The sequence below is a fragment of the Leucoraja erinacea genome, chromosome 8 (genome assembly GCF_028641065.1).
Source record: "Leucoraja erinacea ecotype New England chromosome 8, Leri_hhj_1, whole genome shotgun sequence".
Lineage (NCBI taxonomy): Eukaryota > Metazoa > Chordata > Chondrichthyes > Rajiformes > Rajidae > Leucoraja > Leucoraja erinaceus.
This window is the reverse complement of record NC_073384.1, coordinates 64,268,777-64,289,714: the sequence shown is the minus strand read 5'-3', so window position 1 is coordinate 64,289,714 and position 20,938 is coordinate 64,268,777. Positions and strand designations below refer to the sequence as shown.

The 20,938-nt window shown below is 40.8% G+C and overlaps 1 protein-coding gene across 2 annotated transcripts in view; it reads left to right on the top strand.

Annotated features, from left to right (window-relative positions):
• The first annotated feature begins 257 nt into the window (after positions 1-257).
• The window catches only part of LOC129699784 (serine/threonine-protein phosphatase 4 regulatory subunit 3-B), a 63,967-nt gene continuing 43,286 nt past the window's right edge, over positions 258-20,938 (top strand). Inside the window, exons 1-6 of one of the 2 annotated variants that reach the window (XM_055639868.1) lie at positions 259-753; positions 1,099-1,154; positions 1,466-1,564; positions 9,312-9,935; positions 18,279-18,356; positions 18,437-18,553. In XM_055639868.1, coding sequence (XP_055495843.1) covers positions 612-753; positions 1,099-1,154; positions 1,466-1,564; positions 9,312-9,935; positions 18,279-18,356; positions 18,437-18,553 — 1,116 coding nt within the window. In that variant the 5' untranslated portion in view covers positions 259-611. Of the gene's footprint in view, positions 754-1,098; positions 1,155-1,465; positions 1,565-9,311; positions 9,936-18,278; positions 18,357-18,436; positions 18,554-20,938 lie in introns of both variants that reach the window. The other variant, XM_055639869.1, reaches the window with a different exon arrangement.

Here is a 20,938-nt window from a genome sequence, read left to right as displayed (position 1 = left end):
TATGGTGGGGGTCAGGTATGAAAACGGCAGAGCAAAGAACTGGAATATTTCTGCTAGTAATACAGTTCAAAGTTTAAAAGTCAGTCTGATGTGGGAGGCAAATGCCTGTGCACATGACGTGAATGGGAAGCTGTACGTGCAGGACCTTTAAACACAAATAATGAATGGGGTTGGTGCCTGGCGAGGCGGCGGTGACGTCACCAGCCTGGGCCTGGGAGCCGGGGCCCTGCGCTGGAGTGCAGGAAGCCCCGTGCGCGGAGTGATTCGCCCGGGTCGGGTTACAAGATGGCGGCTGTTGTGCAGGCTTGAAGGGAGAGGGAGGAAGGCCGGACCTGCCGGGCTTCCACAAACTACACCAATCTAATCTTCTTTCCCTATCGCCTTCCAATATTTATTTGCAAAACAATGCCGCACGACTGTGTAGTGGCGTTTTCCGCCACTGGAAGATCACGCCGGTGACGGTCCATTTTTTTTTTTTTGTGGGGGGGGGGGGGGGGGGGGGGGGAGGAAGGAGGTGAAAAAAAAACCAAGAAGAGAAAGATCTTGGCCCCCCGTAAAAAAGACACACACGCACGGAACAAGGAGCGAGATATCAGCGGAGAGAAGGAAGCATGTCGGATACACGGAGACGGGTGAAGGTGTATACGCTGAACGAAGAGCGGCAATGGGACGACCGGGGTACGGGGCATGTGTCCTCGACCTATGTCGACCGTCTGAGTGCAATGTCCTTGTTGGTCCGGGCCGAGTCCGACGGTAAGATCAAGCCTGGGCAGCTGCCTTGTCTCTTCGACCAGGCTTTGTTTCTGCAGCCAAATTCCCTTTGTTTAAAAAATAATCTGCATTCTTTTCTGAACCTCCCTCATTGCTCCGAAACGTACTTAAACTCTGATAGTGTGTGTGTTAAACTCTGACTGCGAAGATCTGACTGACCCCCCGGGTAAATTACGAACCAAATCTTGTCGGAAAAGTGTGCGAATGTGGCGGGCGGGGAAGGGGAGGCGAGGGAGGTAGGTTTAAATGATATTTACTACAGAAGTGTGTGTGAAGAGGATGAGTATAAATATTTTCATTCTTTATCATTTTTATCTATCATTTTAGGTTCGCTCCTGTTAGAATCGAAAATCAATCCAAATACCGCGTACCAGAAGCAGCAGGTAAATTGTAAAAATTGTGTGACATTTAAAAAAAAAACTGACTCTGTTCACGTATTACTGATGCGACTCGTAAAAGTGGCAATACACAAATAAATATTTTGCAATTTGTAAATCCTGCGAAGTCATTCTTAAGAAATTCTTGTAACAGATTTTATTTTGTATAATTATAGGTTCCATGGATGTATAATCACTTTTTTTAAAAGGGGTGTTAAAAATAGGTAGTGGCCAAATTATATTTCTGGTCATGACAAATTAGTTAAAATGCTCCTTGGTGGACAATTGTGTCTGACCTTTATCTTATTGTAAAACAGGATACTTTGATTGTCTGGTCTGAAGCAGACAATTACGACTTGGCACTCAGTTTCCAAGAAAAAGCTGGATGTGATGAAATCTGGGAGAAAATTTGTCAGGTAGTGTATGCACTGCTGAATTAACTGAAATACACTACATAAAATCACATCTAGTAAATTTTAATTTTTCCCATTGAACCTTTGTGAAAGTGGAATAGTTGAATATTGTTTTTATATTGGTTGTCTGGACAATGCCATTTTTTAAAAAGTATTTAAAAAACCATTACAGTTATTCATTATTGAAAAATTCTAAAGAGGGGTCTCAGCCCAAAATGTCACCTATCCATGTTCTCCAGAGATGCAGCCTGACATGCTGAAAGTTCTGGCACTTTATGTTCTTTTATTCATGACTGAAAGTCCAGTTTTGAACTTCTGCTTTGAGAATAGTCTTTAGGGGTTTCTGGTGATGCTTTGTCTTCAGTAGGTGAATTAAAATAGGTCCTATATTTTGGATTTGAATTTATTCCTTGAAAGTCTGGCATATAAATGCTTGTTATTCTGTCTGTTATTTCAATCAATCACCTATTGGTTGTAAACAAAAACTTTCATTGTTCTTTGTTATAAAAAAACATTGTTTATATTACCATTTTGTAATCACATTTGACATAATACTTTTAGCAAGACATTTCATTATCTTAAATTAATCTTGCATTTTGTTGCATGTGGTAAATAGGGAACATGATCTACTTAAATAAATACAAAATGTTGGAGACAGGCAACATCTCTGGGCAGGAGGAATGGGTGACGTTTTGGGTGGAGACCCTTCTTCAGTGCGAAGAAGGGCCTAAACCCGAAACGTCACCCATTCCTTCTCTCCAGAGAGGCTGCCTGTTCCACTGAGTTACTCCAGCATTTTGTGTCTGTCTTGCGTGTAAACCAGCATCTGCAATTCCTTCCTACACGTGATCCACTTAAATTATTGTTTCACATTTTCTGCTTCCATTTGGTTTCTCTTTTGATTTGCTGACATGTTTCTCTTTTGGTTCGGAAATTGTAGTTACGTGATGGTGAGAGATGCCAATAATACAGTTTACATTGGGCTTCTGTTGCTCTGTCACATCCATTCCATTTCTTGTACTCCCTATGCCTGCGCCTTTTCCTCACGTTCTTTATCTCATTTTCTCATATGTCCAATTCTCTCCATTTCCATGAACTATAATTATTCTTTGTAAACATTACAGCTCTGCAGTGTACTTCAGCTTGAACAGAGAGGAGTGTCTTCTGCAATTTGTGAATTGAATGCAATCTAGACTGAGGAGTTAGCAAAAGTTATGCTTCTAACATCTGTTTATGTTCTGGAGCAAAAGTGTCTGTTAGTGACCATTTCTTAGAGTCATATAGTATGGAAACAGGCCCTTCGGACCATCTTGCCGACACCGACCAGCATGTCCCATCTACACTACTCCCGCCTGCCTGCATTTGAGCCACATGCCTCAACTTATTCTATCCACTTACCCGTCTAAATGTTTCTTGAACGTTGCAATAGTACCTGTCTCACTACCTCCTTCTGTGTACTCACCACCTTTTGTGTGTAAAAAAGGAGGTTACCCATCAGGTTCCTATTAAATCTCTCCCCCCTCCCCCACCTTCAACCCAATGTCCTTTGGTTCACGATTTCCCTACTCTAGCAAGAGACTCTGTGAATCTACCCGTTCTATTCCTCTCATGATTTTGTACACCTCAAAGATTACCCCTTGAGATCACTCCGGCCGGCGCTCCAAGGTATAGAGTCCTAGCCTGCTCAACCAGTCCCTATAGCTCAGACCCTTGAGTCCTGGTAACATCCTCATAAATCTTCTCTCCAACCTTTCCAGCTTGACAAAATCTTTCCAATAACATGATGTCTAAAACACAATATTCAAAGTAACCTCACCAGTGCAACATGACCCCCCCCCCCCCCCCCCCCCCCCCCCCAATTTCTATACTCAATACTCTGATTGATGAAGGCCATAGTGCCTAAAGCCTTTACTCCAGCATTTTGTGTCTACCTGCACTCCTAGATCGCTCTGCTCTGCTCTACATTCTACAGACTCCTACCATTCTCTGTGTAGATCTGCCCAAATGTAACACCTCACGTTTCTCTATATTAAATTCCATCAACCATTCCTCAGCCCACCTGCACAACCGATCAAGATCCTGCTGCACTTTTTGACAACCATCTTCACTATCTACAATACCACCCACTATCCCAAATTGGCCCCTGTCCATCTAGATGCATGTATAATTTATCCCTGTCTAGTAACTTTCCGACCACCGATGTTAGGCCTACAGGCCTGTAGTTTCCAGGATTTTCCCGACACCTCTTCTGGAATAGAGGCACATTTGCCATCCTCCAATCTTCTGGCACCTCTCCAGTAATTAATGACTACTCATAAATCTCAGTTAGGGCACCTGCAATTTCCCTGCAATCTTGATTATTTTAGGTAATACGGTTTCTTCCTGAAAACCTCTTGTGTGTTTTAGACACACTGCATCGTTAATTGATGTTCTACTAAATACACCTCTAGTTTTTTTAATTCCTCTAGTTTAAATTACAGCACGGAAACAGGCCCTTTGGCCCACAAAGTCTGTGCTAACCAGCGATCCCTGCACACTAGCACTATCCAACACACTAGGGACAATCTACATTCGTTTCCAAAGGCAATTAACCAACAAACCTATACGTCTTTGGAGTGTGGGAGGAAATCGGCGATCCCTGAGAAAGCCTAAATAGGTCACGTACAAACTCCGTACAGACAACAACCCGTAGTCAGGATCAAACCTGCGTCTCTGGCGCTGTAAGGCAGCAACTCTACTGCTGTGCCACCGTGCCGCCCAAAAGTTAGTAAATTTGCATCCTACCTTTGCTTGTATACTCTTTGTGTCGTCAAATTTCTTGGTAAGTTCTTATTGTAGTCCTCAGTTAATGTTCTATGTTGAATAGTGGTTAGAATATGAATATACCAAATATGATTATCTTCATGTGAATATATATTTGTGGTTGAAGTTCTTGTATACGAAAGTTGCATGCCAAGTCTGGTCTGTCATTTCAAATACATTTAATTTTGCAAGTGTAGTTGTAGTTTAAGAATTTCATTTGTAGTGTGCCATTAGAAATTACAGTTTAAAGATTGGCCCTGTGCTGCGAGTGAACTATAATTAAGCTGCTCCTCTATTTTCGGCAGAGATCCTAACTGATGAATAATCTTTTCCATCTAAGCAGTAATTAATCATAACCTAACATTTGAAGTGCAAAATAGACCAGTTTTATTCATTCTTGTCTTACCAAAGACATTGTGCTCTAAGTTATTGGCCTTCATAGTTTTAAAGAAAATGCTTGTTAGTGCTGGTTTATTGTAGTTAGATTTTAAAGGGGAAAAAAACCCATGCATAGCATGTAACAATCACAAAAACTGTTGGCCAGCACAGTTGCTCAGCAATTAACCATGTTATATCCAGCGCCTCGGTTTAGGGTGCTGCTGTACTTGGAGCTTGCCAGGAATCCTTGTTCACTGTTGCTGTATGCATACAGTTTGCAGGTTTCCCCCCGATTTCACACATTTTATTTGGATGCTCCAGTTTCCTCTTCTCTTGAAGATGTGTAGGTAGGTAGATTAATTGGCCATTGTAAAAATCATCTGGTGTAATTATGTGGCAAAATGAGTGTGGGGAAAATATGTTACAGGGGAAATTAGTGAGGGGATGGGATTGCTCTATGAGCTGATGCAGGGGGAACTGAATGGCTCCCTGTTTTATAAAGAAACATGGGAAAAAATTAAATCATTTCATCACAGATATTCTAGGCTGTTAATGATTTGCTATAGCTGAATGTGTCCCTATTACATTTGATTGACATTCTTGAAAGGATGCTTGTCTATATGTGTCTAATTCATGTAACAAGGATGTGCCACATTTTGACTTTGTCTGATCACTCATAACATACCATCAAAGCATTTACAGTATGTTGCAAGGAAATTATTTTCCAGACAAAGTTATTTAAGATTATTCCAGGAAGTAGTAGTTTTTCATTGTTACCATTTTCTCAGGTCCCATAGTTATAGGAACCTCTACCCAGGAGATGTTTTCATATTCTCTGTACCTTTAGTTCCCAACTTATTGGACATTTGTTTCTGCTTGTGATGCACTGTGCATCACGGAAAGGTTGTAATGAAGGTGATGACAAATCGTTGAGAGCTTAAAGCATCATCAACAAATGCAGCTTGAGTAGTGATTGTGAGACATGGTCTGAGATTGGTACTGTCCAGGCCTAGTATAGCTTGACCTCTATTGCCTTGTTGGGTCTCATTGCCCGGTCAAACTGGGAATCCATGACTTTATGGCACCTCTCTTTTATTTTGGAAAGATTGGATGCACAGGCTCCATTGCACTCTACCTTCCAATTTTGAGTCGGCAGCAAATACAAAAGTAGCCCAATGCATGACAATGGTAAGTAGGTGGCAAATGCAAGTAGTGCAGATGGGTGAAATCTGCAGGAATAGAGATGGTTTCACCCCAAGCTGGAGACCCTGTTCTTCCCAAGCTGACACCTGCCTCTGTGCTGGAGTTGCACTTGGACACCCTATTCTAGAAATAAATTTCACCACTAACTTGGCATGGTCCATTAATTAATTAAAATAATAAATAGTATCAAATATAGGTTATTAAAAGTTGAACTGTATTCATTTTAACAGTAATTTATGTGTAACATATAGTTACAAATTAAAAATGCAGAATACTATCATTATTATTAATTTTGGGCTTTTTCATTTTATCCAATTTTTCAGACAGTTAATTTTTGTAAAAGTTATGTGTCGGTCAATTTATTGTAACATGCACCAATTAAGGTACAATGAAATTCGATTAACCATACAGCCATACTAAACAAAAAGCAGCAAGACACACAACTACATAAGTTAACGTAAACATCCACCACAAACCTAATCAAACATAATGCAATACATAAATTAAGTCCACCTGGAATGATGCATGGATGACATCCCATGACCTTTAAGCATAGATGAAGGGAAAGGGAAAATTGGCCTTATCTTTTTGACCTCTTGATGTCCAGCCATCAATTTGTGCGTTGTTAATAGTAATGCAACTGATTTCACTAAAGGAATTTTAGTTACCAATTTAATATATTATTATTTTGAGTCGGAGTATGAGCTCAGAATTGAATGTCAGTATTTTAACTTTACATGACTTATTGCTTTTGCAAGAACATTACAATTGTCAAGTTACCTACAAGAGCTGTAATGAATTGTCTACTCTACCTGGAGATTTTATAATTATATTTAACCCATCATAAATCCAGAATATGGAAATAACGAACTGCAGCTGATGGTTTACAAAACAAAAGGCACAAATTGTTGGAGTAACTCAGTGGGTCAGAGGCATCCTTGGAAAACATGGGTGCTTGATGTTTTGGGTCGGGACACTTATTAAGACTGATTTGGGGAGACGGCGGGGGGAAGAGGACAAATTGTGGCATGTGAACACAGCTGAGGGGGGTTTTGGTAGGCAGATGGTCACTACTCCTGTTATGTCTCTGGGTTGACTTAGGTTTTTTTTCCTCGCTACCAGGCTCCAGTCCTCGCCCAAGTTTTATAAAGCCGCAAAATATTTAGGCAACCAAATTGTTCAACGTAAGATTCCAGCGTCTACTTTAGTCTTTGTCACTTTTTCCACCCATCTACCAATCGAACACCCCTCGCCTGTATTCGCCCATCAGTTGCCAGCTTTTCTCCCATTCCTTCCTCTCTTTTCCAGCTTTCTCCCCCTACTCAATTCAGTCTGAGGAAGGGATCAGACTCAAAGTAACTTTCCCATTCCTTCCCAAAGTGCTCCTTGACCTGCTAAACTCCTCAGCACTTTGTGTTTTGCTCAAGATTCCAACATCTGCAGCCCCTTGTGTCCTTTAGAAATGTAGAGATTTGTGACCAGACAAGATTAGCCATCCATTGCTTTGGGAACAGGAATCAAATCTTCAGACGTTTGAAATAATTTGAATTGTTAAGGTACACATCAGCAGGCAACTCGCTGGAATTAATAGCCTAGATATTTGATAGTTTTGAAATATCAACATAGTGAGAACATTTTTTCAAAATTAGAAAACATTGATGATTTCAAAGAGGACAATACTTTCATAGAGAACAAGATGGGAAGAACACTTGGACATTTTGTAAGTTTTTATAAACATTTATGGTCTGGGCCAGCACATTGTCTTTCTTCTGAATGTATATGCCCATAATAAAAGTGAGCTGAAGTTTGGTCATGTTGTTTCAATTTTTCAAGTTGTATCTTTTGATATTGTGGTGCATTGCCATTGTTTTTTCCCCCCCACTAAAATGTACCCCCCGTTTCTGAAATATTTTGATTGATTGAAAAATACAGTATGAAAACAGACCCTTCAGCCCGACGAGTCCATGCCAACTATTGAACACCTATTCACACTAGTTCTATGTTATCCCACCTGCACATCCACTTCCTACATCTTTGGTATGTAGGAGAAAAGCAGAGCAGCAAGAGAAAACTCACGCACTCACAATGAGAATGTGCCAACTCAACCCAAGGGCAGGGTTAAACGTGGGTCTCCAGCAATGTGAGGCAGTAGCTCTACCAGCTGTGCCACCGATGTTCCTGTGTTCTGGAAATTGGGTTTTAATGGGAATAGGTTATCTGCTTCAAAATTTGCATGTTTACTTGAGCTGCTCATTTAGAAATGGTTGAAGAAGTGCTGGTGCATCAGAGTGGAAAAGTAGTGGACATTGCCTTAAAACAGGAGTAAATATATTAGCCATTTTTCCTAATTCCTCATCTCAGATCCTCATACTAATGAAAGCAAACATTGGACACACTAATCTGAGTATTTTAATAGTTGGCTGAAATGGACCTTGTGGAAGACGACCCTATTGCGAAGCAATACTCAGATCCATGACTTATTGAAGCCTTGGAGGGAGAGGGAGGGCAGGGTGTGGTGAAGTTGCAGATGAACTATCTTTTCAAATAATTTAATGTTTGCGTCCTGTAATCATTTTTTGAACATACAATTTAGTTCCTTTTGTTCAGTCCTATAATTCTGTCAATATTTGTTGTTGAGCTGTTGTGTTAAGTGTCATGATGTTGTAATGTTGTGGGTAGTCAGTCCTGTGGAAGAAATCTTGACTGTTCCCAAATTATGACTATCATCCCCTAATTGCAGTCATGGACAAAATGATCAGTAAGCTACTATTTTTTCTTTAAATAAGGCAAGCATAGCTACCTCTTGTCACATGATAGATCTAGAGCATCTGAAGTTACATTGTTTTGACAGTACTGTAAACCTGTATAACAGACCGCGGGGGAGGGGGTTATAATGTCCATTCTTGGCGATTGTCCGTTGTAAAAGGGTGCGGTATTAGGAGGCAGATTAGGGTGGACAGAGCAACATGTGGAAGCAGCGGGGGGTTGAGCTGGGAGTGCTCAACCTCCGCCGACGCCAATGAACGCCAAGAAGCAGCAGCAGGTGGGAGAGGAGGGAGCCCCATGGTGACCACGTGCGTCCTGTCAGTGGCGGAGGCCAGAATAAAGAGCTGTTCCCAGGGGCTACAATGACGATGTCACTTGATTGTGCAGAAGGGCCTGCTGCACCTTGAGAGTTTGGGGGTAGCAATCACTGTAATTTTCAAGAATGGGTAATTTTCTAAAAGTAACAATGTTGGATTTATCAGTGCTCGCTTAAAACTACACTTAATGAATATTTCAAATCGTTCTTTCCAGCATATACAATATTTATATATTTGCAGGCTGCAGTGGCAGAATTTTTTTCATGTCCATGCTTTTATTTCAGGTTCAGGGACGAGATCCATCACTTGATATAACTCAGGACATTATTGATGAGTCTGAAGAAGAGCGATTTGAAGAAATGCCTGAAACTTCTCACACAGTTGATCTTCCACCATGTGAACTAAACAAATTGGAAGAGATTGCTGACTTGGTGACCTCTGTTCTCTCCTCTCCTATCCGCAGAGAAAAGTTAGCACTAGCTTTGGAAAATGAAGGCTACATTAAAAAGCTGTTGCAGTTATTCCGAGTTTGTGAAGACCTTGACAATACAGAAGGTTTACATCACTTATATGAAATTATCAGAGGCATTTTGTTCCTCAATAAAGCAGCACTGTTTGAGGGGATGTTTTCAGATGAGTCCATTATGGATGTAGTCGGGTGTTTGGAGTATGATCCTTCTTTACCTCATCCGAGGAAGCATCGTGAATTTTTGACCAAAACTGTCAAATTTAAAGAAGTCATACCCATTACAGACACCGAGTTGAAGCAAAAAATTCACCAGACATACAGGGTACAGTATATCCAGGATATAATTTTACCTACTCCATCTGTATTTGAGGAGAACTTTCTATCTACACTTACATCATTTATATTCTTCAACAAAGTGGAGATTGTTAGTATGTTACAGGTATGCTGCATTCTACTTATTTTGTAATTGTCATTAATATTTATTTCAATTTCGGGTTTAACTGAAAATTGTTATTCCCAGATTCAATAGAACAATCGTGGTTCCCTCTTACATTTGGGGAAAATACGCACTTCAAAAGTAATCAATAATTATTCTGTATAATAAGAACATTTAACAGGAATGTTGTTTTCCAATACCAGGTTGCCGATACCAGTTCACTACGTAATTAATTCACATCTTTTTTTCACGACTAATTGCAATTCATTTTTTTTGTGTGATGCAAACTTGTAAAAATGAACTAGCGCTCTGAAGACATAAAATGTGAAGGTTTTACCAATATGGGGTGGGGGGTTCTATTTAAACAGCTGATCCTGGGGTGCATTACAGAAGCTCACAGAGTGCCACGGCTTACAGGGGGTACCGCCAAGCCAGATCCCTGTGGCCAAACACAAGACCCAGGGAACCGCGGCCTGGAAGGTCAGCCACCTCTGCCCGGAGGACCCGGCAGACTATGGCCAGGAAAGGGGAGACTGCTTGCCGCTCCTCCCCAATGCCCAGAGACCGGGAGGATGGAGCCGCCACCGACAGATGCGACTGGCGAGGAGCGAGACCAGTCAGGGAGGAGAGGGAACCGGGATCTAGTCTAGCGCACCCTCGGTCGTCTGCGGGATGTTCCAACGGGGAACAAAGGTGGATGGGAGCTAGTGTGACGTCAGTTCACAGGTCGACCCACATGTCCAGGGGAAGGTGACGGCTGAAGGCCCGCAGCAGCTTGGGGTTTGCCTGGAACGAGAACTGCTCGTAATACCTAGAACGGGGACTGGACTTTGACAATGGCACCTCTTGCATACAGGATCAGTGGACGTATTCTTACAATTTGCTAATTGGGGATGTGCTTAGGTATGGCAATACCCTTCTGGACTGTTGATAAGAAAATAAATTAATTGTGCGCTTGCACTTCACACATGTGACAATGAAAGCACCATTGAGCCATTTACTCTTTGCTGAGTTCACATCAGTAGACATTGTTTGGTTTTAGGCAGACTACCTCATGAAGGATTTGTTGGTGAAATTCTAACTTTTTCTTGAACATATAAATGAGCCATGATTGCTGCCATTTTCCAGATGTCCAGCAGTTTATTTTTTTATTTTATGCTTATGTTGCCTGGGTGAACCTTTAATTTCTTTCGAGAACCAACATGTAGTTCTTCAGCGTGGCTACAACTTGCTTTTAATATTTAGTATCTGCCTTGTCTGAACTTTTTGGTCGGTGGTAGTTGTATAAGTATCCAGTTGGTTCAAACCCTTCCAACCTCTTTGAAGGCTGACATAACAGTGCATCATCACATATAGAAGCAGAGATATGTCTTGCTTCATTCTGCTATTGATACTAGCTGGGCCCTCTGAATATATATGCTGCAGATTTTGATGCAAAGTGGAGCCAGTGTGAATAGGCAAGGGTATTCAAGTTTTTAACTTTACAATGATGAGCATAGCAGGAGCTACCAATGATATACAAAGAATAAGAGAGAGAGGCAAGAGTGGACATTGGACCGCTGGAAAATGGCACACGAGAAGTAATAATGGCGAATTAAAAAATGGCAGATGAACTGAATATGTTTTTTGCGCGAGTCTTCAGAGAGGAAGACATCAACAATTTGCCTGAAATTCTTGAGTCTGGAGGCAGAAGTAAAAAGGAATTGCTATTTCTAAAGAAGAGGTGCTTGGGAAGCTAAAAGGTTTGAAGATGGATGTCACCTGGACGAGGGATCTGAAAAAGGTAGCTTTAGAGACTGGTGGCATTATTGGTGATCTGTCAAGAATCACTAGAATCAGGAGTGGTCCCAGAGGACTGGAAAATTGTAAATGTTACTCTACTGTTTAAGAAGGGAGTGAAGCAAAAGAGGGGAAACTATAAGCCAGTTAGCCTGACATGTGATTGGTAAACTTTTAGTTGTTTTGTGAAAGGGAGATTTTGCCTGACGAATCTTGGAATTCTTTGAGGAAGTAAATAGCAGGATAGACAAAGCAGAGTCAGTGGATGTTGCATACCTGGATTTTCAGAAAGCCTTTGATAAGATGCTGCACTTGAGGCTGCTAAAGATAATGAGAGCCCATGGTATTAGAGGGAAGATACTAGCATGGATAGAAGGTTGGCTGAAGGCAGAAGGTAAAAGGGGGCCTTTTCTGGTTGGCTGCCATTGACTAACGGTTCCGCACGGGTCGGTGCTAGGGCAGTTCACCCCTCACGTTGTATATCAATTATTTGGATGAGAATTGAAGGCTTTGTGGCCAAGTTTGCAGATGATACAAATTGGTTGGCAGACAGGAAACAAAGAGTAGGGATTAACAGGTCCCTTTCAGAATGGCAGGCAGTGACTCGTGGGGTACCGCAAGCCCTCGGTGGTGGGACCGCAGCTATTTACAATATATTAATGATTTAGATGAAGGGATTAAAAGTAACATTAGCAAATTTGCAGATGACACAAAGCTGGGTGGCAGTGTGAACTGTGAGGAGGATGCTATGAGGATGCAGGATGACTTGGACAGGTTGGGCGAGTGGGTGGATGTATGGCAGATGCAGTTTAATGTGGATAAATGTGAGGTTATCCACTTTGGTGGCAAAAATAGGAAGGCAGTTTATTATCTAAATGGTGTCAAGTTGCAAAAAGGGGAAGTACATCGGGATCTGGGGGGTCCTTGTTTATCAATCACTGAAAGTAAGCATGCAGGTTCAGCAGACAGTGAAGAAAGTGAATAGCATTTTGGCCTTCATAACAAGAGTTGAGTATCGGAGCAAAGAGGTCCTTCTGCAATTGTACAGGGCCCTAGTGAGACCACACCTGGAGAATTGTGTGCAGTTTTGGTCTCCAAATTTGAGGAAGGATATTCTTGCTATTGAGGGAGTGCAGTGTAGATTCCCAAGCTTAATTCCCGGGATGGTGGGACTGTCATATGTTGATAGAATGGAGCGGGTAGGCTTGTATACTCTGGAATTTAGAAGGATGAGAGTGAATCGTATTGAAACATATAAGATTATTAAGGGTTTAGACACGCTAGAGGCAGAAAACGTGTTCCTGGTGTTAGGGGAGTCCAGAACCAGGGGCCACAGTTTAAGAATAAGGGATAAGCCATTTAGAACAGAGATGCGGAAATACTTTTTCACACAGAATTGTGAGTGTGGAATTCTCTGCCTCTGAGGGTGGTGGAGGCCGGTTCTCTGGATGCTTCTAAAAGAGAGTTAGATAGAGCTCTTGGAGATAGCGGAGTCAAGGGATATGGGGAGAAGGCAGGAATGGGGTACTGATTGTGGATGATCAGCCATGATAACATTGAATGGCAGTGCTGGCTCGAAGAGCCAAATGGCCTACTCCTGCACCTGTTGTTTATTGTCTATGAATCAAAGATAGGTGGAGGGTCATGTAGTATGGGGAAAGCAGTGAGTCTACAGAAGGACATGGACAGGTTGGGAGTGTCGGCAGAGAAGTGGCAGACGGAATACAGCATAGCACAGTGCGCAGTCATACATTTTGCTAGCAGGAAAAAAGGCATAGCCTATTTCCTAAATGGGGAGAGGATTCAGAAGTCAGAGGTGCAAAGGGACTTGGGAGTGCTGGTGCAGGATTCCAAAAAGGTTAATTTGCAAGTTGAATTGGTAATACAGTGCCCTCCATAATGTATGGGACAAAGACCCATCATTTATTTATTTGCCTCTGTACTCCACAATTTGAGATTTGTAATAGATAAAAATCACATGTGGTTAAAGTGCACATTGTCAGATTTGATTAAAGGGTATTTTTATACATTTTGGTTTCACCATGTAGAAATTACAGCTGTGTTTATACATAGTCCCCCCCCCCCCCCCATTTCAGGGCACCATAATGTTTGGGACACATGGCTTTGCAGATGTTTGTAATTGCTCAGTTATGTTTAACTACCTCCTTAATGCAGGTATAAGAGAGCTCTCAGCACCTAGTCTTTCCTCCATTCTTTCCATCACCTTTGGAAACTTTTATTGCTGTTTATCAACATGAGGACCAAGTTGTGCCAGTGAAAGTCAAAGAAGCCATTATGAGACTGAGAAACAAGAATAAACCTGTTAGAGACATCAGCCAAACCTAGGCTTACCAAAATCAACTGTTTGGGACATTAAGAAGAAAGAGAGCACTGGTGAGCTTACTAATCGAAAAGGGACTGGCAAGTCAAGGAAGACCTCCACAGCTGATGACGGAAGAATTCTCTCTATAATAAAGAAAAATCCCCAAACACCTGTCCGACAGATCAGAAACGCTCTTCGTGAATCAGGTGTGGATTTGTCAATGACCACTGTCCGCAAAAGACTTCATGAACAGAAATACAGAGGCTACACTGCAAGATGCAAACCACTGGTTAGCTGCAAAAATAGGATGGCACGGTTACAGTTTGCCAAGAAGTACTTAAAAGAGCAACCACAGTTCTGGAAAAAGGTCTTGTGGACAGATGAGACGAAGATTAACATATCAGAGTGATGGCAAGAGCAAAGTATGGAGGAGAGAGGGAACTGCCCAAGATCCAAAGCATACCACCTCATCTGTGAAACATGGTGGTGGGGGTGTTATGGCCTGGGCATGTATGGCTGCTGAAGGTACTGGCTCACTTATCGTCATTGATGATACAACTGCTGATGGTAGTAGCATAATGAATTCTGAAGTGTATAGACACATCCTATCTGCTCAAGTTCAAACAAATGCCACAACCATTGGCCGGCAGTTCATTATACAGCAAGACAATAATCCCAAACATGCTGCTAAAACAACAAAGGAGTTTGTCAAAGCTAAACAAAAAAGGTAAATTCTTGAGTGACCAAGTCAATCACCCGATCTGAACCCAATTGGGTATGCAGAGCTGCCAAGTTGTACGGATTTTCCGTATATTGTACGGAAATGCGATCCGTATACGGATGTAGTGATTTGCTTTGTAAAATACGGATTTTTTAAAAATCAGCCCGACTTCCTGTTTCTTGCTGCTTAAAAAATGCAAGGACATAAAAAGTCATACTGTAACTAAAAATTATAGCAGATTATATCTATTAGTATTTTAAATTTCAATATCAGGATGATTATTTTTGTAAGCTTTGATCTGCCTGTCCTGCTCCAGGTTTAAACAGCGCTGTCAGTTTAATGCGTGGGAATTTAAACGAACAGTGCTATGGGTTCTAAAAATTGTGCTCCCAGCTGGAGCTTTTACACATAGCGCTATGGGCTTTACACATAGCGCTATGGCCACAACGCTATAGGTCACAGACTGTTAGGGGACGGAGGGAGAAAAAAAGTAAGGAAAGAGGGAGGGGAGGGAGGAAGAGGGAGAGGGAGGGAAAGAGAAGAAGGAGGGAGAGAGCGAGGATGGGAGAGGGAGGCTTCCAAAATGGCTTCCACATCATCATCTGGTGCTAAAAGCAGGAAGCAGCCGTTCAAACAGCAGTATACAAAGAGCTGGCAATTAATGCACTGTCAAATAAGGTGCGTAGAAGACATGTCAATTGGTAGCAAAGTTATGCATTTTTGTACTCTTACATGAGTATGACCCCACATAAAATATAGGTGAACACTTTTTTCAGCAAAATGGTACCGTGTAAAAATACAAATTTCCTCAGCAAAATACTGATTTTCAGGTACTCGAATACTAAAATGTTCTCACAAAACTTGACAGCTCTGGGTATGCCTTTTTATATGCTGAAGAGAAAACTGAAGGGGACTAGCCCCCTAAATAAGCATAAGCTAAAGATGGCTGCAATACAGGCCTGGCAGAGCATCACCAGAAAAGACACCCAACAACTGTTGATGTCCATGAATCGCAGACTTCAAGCAGTCATTGCATGCAAAGGATCTGCAACAAAATACTAAACATGACTACTTTCATTTACATGACATTGCTGTGTCCCAAACCTTATGGTGCCCTAAAATGGGGGTCTATATATAAACACTGCTGTAATTTCTACGTGGTGAAACCAAAATGTATATAAATGGCCTTCATTAAAATCTGACAATGTGCACCTTAACCATGTGTGATTTTTTTTCTATTACAAAATCTCAAATTGTGGAGTACAGAGGCAAATAAAAGAATGATTGGTCTTTATCCCAAACACTATGGAGGGCACTGTAGGAAAGCCAAATGCAATGTTAGCATTTATTTCAAGAGGAGTTAGTCAAGGAGCTGTTTCTGTGAACTTAAAAGATTTTGTTAATGATGTGCAGGATGAAAACATTCGGAATGTTATTGCCTGATGATGTAAGTTTTATCTGGATCAAGATACGGAAGTAAATTTGAGATATTGTCCATATATGGATCAGTTCCACTACAAAATGATGGAACGAGAATCTGAAAACTTGGTGTATCAAATCAAATCCTTTTTCACCCAGCTGGGTCTACCAGTTACTGGCCAGGTAGATTGTTTCTGCTTCCGCCCATACCTCGTCTGCTATTGCCACTGAAAGCTTAATTTGTGCTTCCATTTCTAACCTAATAATGTGTATTCCTATTCTCCACACATTCCAGTTTTTGAAGTTATAGTTGCCTGTTCCTGATGCCAATCAATATCTTTGCTGTGCTACACTACTTCAAGAGCTCTTTTATTGTACTGGAATTTGGGACATTATCATTGAAGGGTTAAAAATCTCTCCAAACTGTTAATTTCCAACAGCTAGCTTGAGAAACACCCATAAAGCTAACCACGTGATTAGTCTTGCTGTTAACTGTGTAATACCCTTGAGGTATCTGTCTTGGCAGGGAAAGCTATAATTTTCCATGGTGGCAGTAAACACCCTTTCAATAGAAAGATAGTGGTTGAAGCAGTTTGTGATGGATTAAAAATCTACAAGAACAAAGTTATTCATGTGATATATTGCTTTAAGTTTGTTAGTTTTCAATGAACACCCCTTCCAATATTGTGTTCCATTGTCCAGCTTGATAATACAGTACCATTTCTTTTAACCTCAAACCATTAAAGCTACGTATTTAAATAACTAACAAATTAATGTGTAAATACCTAAAGATGATGCATTTTTTAAACATTTGGCAGGATAATTTTTTTTTCGGGGTTTGAATCTGCAAAAGAACAATTGGCCTGCTTCCATAATTAGCTTTTCATTTACTGTGACAATTTCAAGGTATCAATGCCTATTTCATCATGTACTGCATTAAAGAAAGTAGTTGATGAGTAACATGAAAAAGCTTTAATGCCTGAAGTTGTGCCTTAAATTGTGTTTACTTGAATGCTTCTTAAGCCTGATGGTTAGAACTGCTCTTTGGTACATCAAAATGAAAAGCAGTGTGGACTGGCTATAAAAATAGAAACTGATGGAAACATCCAGGAGGTCAGGCAGTAGGTGAGGGAAGTGAAACGCAATTAGTGTTTTGTATCAGAGACACCTCATCATTATCACTTGGTCTGATAGAACTTAAGAGGCCTCTGACTAAGAGAATGTGGAAAGAAATGGAATCTGAACGTCTGCAAATGGGATAGAGCAGGGGTCGGCAATGTTGTTCTGCATAGGGGCCGGGACGCATGTCTGAGCGGATGGCAAGCCACATCTATCACGTGTACACATGGATCCTGCCCCAGATGGCAGGCATCAAATCACGTGTTCACAGGCAGACAATAATGCTGGATAAACTCAGCGGGTGAGACAGCCTCATGCAATCCTTCCATGTCTCACCCGCTGAGTTTCTCCAGCATTTTTGTCTACCTTCGATTTTTCCTGCATCTGCAGTTCTTTCTTAACCGTGTTCACAGAAGGTGTGTGGCTGTGCGGGCGGTTTTGCACAGCATACGGTTGAGCCAGAGCTCCGCGTGCAAGATGATTTTGGGTTACGGGCTGCATTCGGCCCGGGGTCCATAGGTTGCCGATCCCTGGGATAGAGGTTCAGCAGATTTTTCAACTGAGGAAATTTGTGGTTCAGTATTTTGAAGTTTGAATTTGTCTAATGTCTTCCTCCTTTTGTATCCATTGAGACAAAGCCCAACATTCTGCTTATCCTTTTGATTGCTGAGTTGTATCTGCAGCCAAGCATTTAATCATATGTGAAGTGTTTTGCCAAGGATCTTGACTTCTATGCAATAGTTAATCATATTTTTTAAATAGTTGGTGAAGGGAAAATAATTTTCTTTTGAAGCTGCATAGATGCTAAGATTGACCATTTTGATTGATCTAAAATGCAATATTTTACATGACTTTTGATCATTGTGGATGAATAATTACCATTTTAAAATTGTAGTTTCACAAGTTAGTCATGAACATAAAAAATCTTGTAAGTTGCAGTTGTACTTAACTTCAAAACTGAAAGTTGCAATTTATTTTGTTATAGGAAGACGAAAAATTTTTGACTGAACTTTTTGCACAATTAACTGATGAAGCAACAGATGATCATAAGAGACGTGAATTAGTAAGTTGACTATTTCAGCGTGAAAACATTAAATTTAGCTCACAATACTATATTTCAGACAACTTTTTTCTAAAACGCAGGTGAACTTCTTAAAGGAATTCTGTGCATTCTCTCAAACATTACAACCTCAGAATCGGGATGCATTTTTCAAGACGCTAGCAAACTTAGGGATTCTTCCTGCCCTTGAAATAGTTCTGGTAAGTGCAGATACTTTTAGAGGTATTCAAATTTTCTGTACCTAGTGTATGTCAAGTTGATTTATATTTTAAAACGTAATATCATCACGCTCCTGTGATGATATTATAAAAATCTAGTTCGGACACCAATGCACCTTTGCTGTCCAGCTTTAAAATATCAATTAATTGCAATGTCTTCCATGTTATCCAATGATATGTATTAAAATTGCTTTCGTTTTGAGAGACTTGGTGGGTTTTTAAATATAGATTGTAAATTGAAGGGAGCAGTTAATGCTGGGGAGCATGACAGTGTTTTCTATTTAAATTTACTTTTCAATACATTGAGTAAATGAAATACTGTACTTTTATGTTTATTGTTGCGGAATACAGAGCATAAGAAACAGAAGAAGTCCTTTTAGCCATTTGAGCCTTCTCTGCCATTCACCAAGATCATAACTGTTACAACTCAGTGCTATTTTTTTTCAGCACTGTATAATCCCTATTCCGTTAATACCCCAGAAGTCTTATCGATCTCTGTTAATTTGAGATTGGTCTAAAACCCTCGTCTGGAGAATTCCAGAGAATCACCACCCGTTGCAAAAAGATTTTGTTCTCCAATCTGAGTCCAAACTTGCCTATCCCTTATTCTTAGTGTTTGATCCCTCAGCCAGAAAAAAATATCTTGCATCCAGCCTGGTGAATTCTGTAAACCTTTTTAGGCATTTCTATGAGTCTCTTCTGATTCTTCTAAACTTTACTGCCGAGTCTAGCCAATTCCCCCTCTGCAGCAAACCCAGCTTTCCACGATAAACACAAAATGCTGGAGTAACTCAGCGGGATAGACATCTCTGGAGAGAAGGAATGGATGATGTTTTGGGTTGAGACCCTTGTTCAGACACAATGGGTGATGTTTCATGTTGAGACACTTCTTCAGTCCCAAAACTCGGCACCTGTTTTATTCACAAAGTAGATAACTACACCTTTTGCATATAATCCATCTCCTATGCTTGTACCTACTCAATTTATATTCTCCTCAAGCCTCTATACATCCATCTCCCTGCTCACAATTCCACCTAGAAATGTCGATCTCCTCTTCTAAATTGATTTTGGAGAATGTAAATAACTGGAGATCGTACCAATCCCTGCAGATTCGCTCCCTACGTCCCACCCCCTTCCTCTCCCATCCCCTTGCACACTTCAGTCACATATTTATTTCCACATTTTACTATCTGTCCATAACAAATTATGAATTCATGCCAAAATATTACTCTCCACTCTGCTTTAACCTATTGACCAAACCCCTGTGCAATCACTTGCCAAAGTCTCATGAAATTCATACATACCATATCCAAGCCATACCCTCAAAGACCTCCTGGTCAAACATTGTTTTACTTACATAAATTCATGCTCAATCTGCTCAGTCCTGTCTTTTTCAAGGTGCTAATTGCATTCTATATTATTGATTCCAATATTTTCCTTTCTCCTGATGCATGTCTACCAATGTCTGTGGTTTGTTGTTTTCTTTCATCCTCTTTTCTAAAATCGTAGAGTCACATTTACAATCTTCAATCCACAGGAAATGTTCAGGAATCTATGGAATTTTAGAAATTTTCATAACTGGACGTAGAACATTGTGTCCTCACCAACTTTCAGTCTCACTAATCTTTCTCCTACTTTGGCGTATGAAACATAGAACAGTACAGCATTGGAACTGGCCCAATCTAAACGCTACTTGGCCAAGTGCCTATCTAAAAACCTCTTATTGTATCAGCTTCCGCAACCATACTTGGCAGTGCATTCCAGGCATCCCTCACTCTGTGTTTAAGACCAAAACTAACCCCTTTGGTTTCCTTTAAATTTTGCCCGTCTCACCTAAAAGCTATGCCTTCTAGTCTTTGATATTTCCAACCTGGGGAAAAGGTCTGACTGTCTACCCCATCTGCCTCTCATAATTTGATGTACCTCTATCAGGTTTCCTTGAAGGTATCCCTCCCAGGGTACTGCAGAAAAAAACAATCCCAAGTTTTTCCAACCTTGCAGCTAATACCCTCTAATCCAGGCAGCATTTTGTTGCACTTCTTCCCTCTCGGTGTCTTTTATGGTTCCTCATTCTCATTAGAGGCTTGGGTCTTTAGCATTGGGTTTTTTTTGTGTTTCATGAAAACAAAGTGCCTTAATTCCTCTGCTCTTTCTTTTCGACCCATTTTAAATACTCTAGTCTATGCCTGTAAGGGAAGTTGCTTTGTGATATGTTTGTTTTTCTATCACTCACCTTCGAATCCACCCATGAATGTCAGCATGTTATGTTTTGAGCTGATCGATAGCTGTGTGATAATCCCTTTGTTGTGGTGCAATATTTGTATCGTTCTTTGAGGATGACTAGCTTCCTACTGTTACCATGGAAGA